This window comes from Mus pahari, chromosome 8, assembly GCF_900095145.1.
Source record: "Mus pahari chromosome 8, PAHARI_EIJ_v1.1, whole genome shotgun sequence".
NCBI lineage: Eukaryota > Metazoa > Chordata > Mammalia > Rodentia > Muridae > Mus > Mus pahari.
Window position 1 is genome coordinate 60746246 of NC_034597.1, and position 5399 is coordinate 60751644.

General features: G+C 47.0%; 1 protein-coding gene across 1 annotated transcript in view; it reads left to right on the forward strand.

The window, feature by feature from the left end:
• The window catches only part of Pebp4 (phosphatidylethanolamine binding protein 4), a 217710-nt gene that overhangs the window by 121056 nt on the left and 91255 nt on the right, over positions 1–5399 (forward strand). Inside the window, exon 4 of the mRNA XM_021204006.1 lies at positions 548–646. Coding sequence (XP_021059665.1) covers positions 548–646 — 99 coding nt within the window. The remainder of the gene's footprint in view (positions 1–547; positions 647–5399) is intronic.

A 5399-nucleotide genomic window follows, 5' to 3' on the forward strand; every position in this document is an offset into this window, starting at 1 on the left:
GTAATCATTCTTATTACCTGTGTCTTGAAACAAAAGTTTCCTGGGCGTGTGAATTTTCCTATGCCGGTTTCCTACCCCCAGAGTAGTTCCCAGCACACAGGAAAAGCTAAATGTCTGTTGAAGGGACAAATGTGCCCAAGTGGCTCTAACCCTGGAGCAAGCTCACTGTTGGGTAAACAGTACCTGAGAGCATACTGGAAGCTCCTGAAGGGCGGGATAGCCTGCCAGAGGTTTCCTCCCAGCTCCCTAGCACGATGTCAAGGACTCCCACTTCCCCACCCCCACCCCAGGTATTTAGTAAAACCTCATTGGGTTTATTTCTACACCAAGGCCAAGAGTCCTACCAACTATTTCATAGACTTCGCTTTTCTGAGAATAAGCATACAGCATGAGGAAAATCCCATGAGCGCAAGAACAAATCGGGTAGGATTCAGTTGCCACAGGCTGCTTTCTCAGCTGGAAACGGGAAGTAACATCTTCTCCTTTGGTTCTGTCCTATTAAATGCCAGGCACGGTGTTACATTACTTCTTGATGCATGTGTTACAGGGTGCACTGTACCTGCTGGTGATGGTGGATCCAGATGCCCCCAGCAGATCTAACCCCGTGATGAAATACTGGAGACACTGGCTGGTGTCCAACATCACAGTAAGGAGACCAAGGGGTGTTTTCAATTCAGACTTGATTGGAATTGTTGGGCATTGTAGCTGGGAGATCACTGCCCTTTATGGCTTCTTAGCGCTCATCCGAGAGAGCTGAAAATGAGGGTGAGCGGGGCCTTCTGGGTGAGAGTCCCAAAGTTTCTTAGAGCTTCAAAGACACAGCTAAATGTGAGCCATGGTGGGCAGGGCGAGAGCAGCAGCAAACCCCCATTTTTCTGTGCAGTTGCTGTTCTTTGTGATAGAGCTCCCCTCTTTGATGCCAATTTCAAGGACTGAAGAACTGACCCACAAAACTTCTGGAGGTCCACAAGCACATCATTGTGGATTTGTGGGGGCCGGGGCTGGGATAGTCCCTAGTTTTGTTGGCAGAAGGGAGGATCGTGTGATGGGCCTTCCCACTGCTGCATCAGGGGCACAAAGGATGCAGGGAGAGTTGCCCCTTTATACAGAAATAAACAGGTACCTGCTAAGTTTGTTTCATGATAGCTGGGGAGAAGCCAAGCTTGCCCTTCTCAGAGTGCGTCTGAGGAGCAGGCTACATCAGCACATGAGTGTTAGATCTTCTGGCTTGAACTCATTTGGTCTCATGTCTCAAGTGGCCTTTTAAAGATATAGCTATCCAAATCGACATCACAGTCAACTTTCAATGTCCTCAGGGAGCCCCTGAAAGTCTTTTATATAAAATAGTGTTTGGGTTAAGCCTATACGTACCTTCTCGCACATTCTAAATCATCTCTAAGTGATTATCCCGTCTAACACAATGTAAATGCTACAGAAATAGCTTGTTGTACTGTATTGTTTAGGGAATCGATGAAAGGAAAATAATGCCTGCCCATGTTCACAGGTATAAATTATACCTACCTGTTTATCTATCTATCTATCTATCTATCTATCTATCTATCTATCTATCTATCTATCTACCTACCTACCTACCTACCTACCTACCTACCTACCTATCTTAATTGACTTTTGGTTGAACCTGAGTATGTGGAACCCTCAGATAAGAGGCCCAACTGTGTATAATCCATGTTTGTTTCCCAATTCTGTTCAATTCTAGAATCTGGTATTCATGAGTGACCCAGCAGTACACTCTGGAGAAATCCATACTAGCCCATACCCTTCAGGCTCTGTGCCCAGACAATCTACTAGCGGGTTTTTACGAAGACTATAGAAAGGCCTCTGCTCTATAAGATAATAGAAATTAGTGAAATGAAATCTGAACGTGAGTTAAGAGCTGCTTCCCAGCTCAGAGACCAGACATCCGCTGTTGCTCTGCAATGTGTGAATCGTACTCTTTGATTTTCTGTGGCCATCCTAAAGATCCCGTGAAGAGCACTCTAGAAAATGTAGCAAAAAACACAGTTGCAAAGCTAGTGTCTTGACTGCTAGAGCCCAGGGCAGAAGTGGGGACATCATTTTAAACTAGCCATTGACTCTTGACAAGGGGAAGAGTCTCGCATCAGAGCGGGTGGGGAAGGGAGAATCACCCTGGCAACCAACCAGCACCAGGGCTCTTGGTAGGAATGGGGGATGGGGTGGGGTGCATACAGCTCTCCTTAGGAGCTACCTAACTGCAGCCCTGATGGGGCTTCTTAAACAGCAGTGGGGCACTTTTCCTTGAGCAGACTGTGGCGAAATTTAGCAATCAGCATAGAGGCATGGCTGAGGGAGGAGGGTCCTGGGGTGTGGCAGGGGCAGCAGCAGGGGACACCAAATGCTGGGACACTTGTCAGGCCTGCCTCCCACTAAAGCATTGATTCTTTTTTCCCCTAGACTTGAGTAAAGTTCTTAGGGTGGAAGCTTAAGAAAGGATTTTTGCCAGAAGGTCACATTCATAGCCACCTACACACACACACACACACACACACACACTGTTCCCTGTGAGAGAGTTCCAGTAGGGGTTCTCAGGCCAGAGGGAAAGCCCTATGGGCAGAGTGGTTTCCCAGCTGAGGAGCCCTGGGTCTGTGACACAGCCTCCATTGATGTCTGACACTTCCATCCCACCCACTCCATCACCCTGATACTCACTCAGGACATGGTCTTTACACCAGTCCTGTGCTGTGAACAAGGATTTAGCCCCAGATACCCTGCTTAGAGACACAGCAGGTGGCAGGTGACAGGTGGCAGCTGTCAGGCAAGGCTGCTAAGCCACAGAGCTTAAGCAAAGCCACCTCCCCCCCCCCATGGCCCTCACTTCCCCTTTGCCCAGAGGAGGCTCAGGTTTCAGTCACTTCACCACCCACTTTCCCTCTTCTGGGTGCCCGGCAGGAAGCTGCGGCTTTCCCTCATGAAGTTACTGGGCCCTTTCACCTGCCCTCATGTTCTGCAATCCAGAAAGATGCCATCAGCCAAGTGGGTTCAGGTCTCAGGTCCCTGAGCTCTGTCAAAGGAAGAGCGGTAGAGAGTGGGGGTTCTGGCCAAGTCTAGGATCCTGTTCTCTAACTTGGAGTTCACACAGAAGTTCACACAGAAAGTTCGCACTCTTGGACCTACAAAATGTATGATCTCCACAGACTTCAGAGGGGAGGGGCCCATTACCCGGGGACTGGAAACTCAAGGAGACAGGAGCAGCCAGGTCACTTCCCTGACTAAGCTGAAGTTCTTGGGCAAGGATCAAGTTCAGCCCCCATGGTGCCGCATGGTTTCCTGGCTGTGCTGGAAAGAGCTTGGCAGACTCACAGATAACATGGTCTCTACCTTGACCAAGTAGGGGTAAGGTTGGGGGAGGCTGCGGTGCCCCAGGCTGGGATGGCTAGCTTTAAACAGTTGAGAGCTATGCTCTTACTGCCATGGCTCCAAGACAAGTACCTCTCGTGTCACAAATGTGAATGATACCCAGGAAGGTGCTGTCCTGCACAAGGGGAGGAATTATGAGGGTCCAGGGGCAGGCCTGGGCAGCAATTCCTTTACCTGTCAGATCCCATCAGCTCATCAACAGGAGCAGATGAAAGCCCTTCAACCTGGTCATGCCAAGGAGTGCAGGGATGCAGACGTCACACACAGGGTGCTCCTTGGTACCTCTCTGAAGCTCTCTCATTGAGTAAAAGAGATTTCTAATCATAGCCAGACGTGGTGGCACACACCTGTGATCCCAGCACCCCGGAAGCTGAAGCAGAAAGACCCGGGTGGAGCTTTCTCTGTACTAGGCCAGCTTGGCCCGAGTACTGAGAAACTACCTTAAAACACAAAGGAATGCTGGTTCCCAGCAGCTCACAGTGAGATGGAATCTTCCTCCCCTGTGGTCCCCATGTCCTCAGGTTTCTCTGCAGATGCTTTTCAGCTCCGCTGAAGTCCCATTGAGACATCAATTAGCCCGCATCACTCACTAAAGGAGGAGACTTTATTGGTTCTTTGTCTTATTTGTCTCAGAAATTAGCACTCGGGGCTTTTCATGCAGATATTTTCATTAGACTTCTTTTTTGTTGTTAATGGGAATATTAAACACAGGAAGATGGTACTCAAATGCTTTTCCACAAAGACTATCGTGATTGGTGACAAAGAATATGAAGAATAATTAAGGAGACAAGAGTACCCTTTTTTTTTCCCCCTTCCAAAAAAGAAAATCTTCCTAGAAACAGTCAATGATTCTAAAATTTGTCCTGAATGTCTTTTTTGTTTTAAGAAAAGAAAAGGAGCCGCCGAGTTCATGCTTCCCCTTTCATTCCATGCCCTCAACCTTTGGCAGCCATAAAATGGCAACCAATTCTGACTTGAATCAAAGGGACCTCTAAGGAGTCATTATTCTGTCTACTTTTCTATAGGGTTGAATTTTTCCTGTAATAAGAGGTTTTGTGTTTGTGTATGTATGTGTGTGTGTGTGTGTGTGTGTGTGTGTGTTTAAAGGACCTCTAAGTATGTTCAATGAATAGGGTGAATAGAAAACCCAGAAACCAGAGCCAGGATCAGCACCGCTCCTGATTGTGACTCTCTGTGGTCAGCATGTGTTTGAGTGAGCCACACTGGGGCTGGGGAGATGGCTCAATTGATAAAGTACTTGCCTTCAAAACATGGGGCCGTGAGTTCAATTCCCAGAACCCATGTTTGGAAAAATAAATAGATTTAAGGAAAACCTGGACATATACTTATGAACCCAGCACTGGGGAAGCAGAGATGGAAAAATCCCTGAGGCTCTTCGAGCCTAATTGGTGAAATTCTTGGTTAATTTCTCAAAGAGAGCACTTGAGAGTGACAGCAAGGCTTGCCCTTTGTCCTCTATGTGCACGTGCGCACATATACAATAAATAAAAATTTAAAAATATATATTCCCGTGTGCTCATGAGTGATCGCAGACATCCCTGAGAATCTGGCTTCTCCACTGGGAAATGGACACAGGGCATCCTTCCCCAGGGCAGGAGTGAGAAAGAAGGAGATAAAATACATGAAGAGGCCTTCCTAGAAAGAGCCCCGCAGAAAGCAGCATGTTGTCCTCGTTCCTAATAAACCAAGCAGCAGACCCCGCAGAAATTTACATATGTACCTATAAATAATTATGGAGCTTTTTTTTTTTTTTTTATAACCAGAGCCTAGCTAACAACAAAAAGCAGAATAAATTATCTTTATCAGGACCACCAATTGAGATGATGAGGGAAAATTAAAGAGATGGGATTGATAAGTAGTTCCTTTTTATTGTTTGTTTGTTTATTAATGTTTTGGGGGTTGTTTTATTATTACTGTGTGTGTGTGTGTGTGTGTGTGTGTGGAGAGAGAGAGAGAGAGAGAGAGAGAGAGAGAGAGAGAGA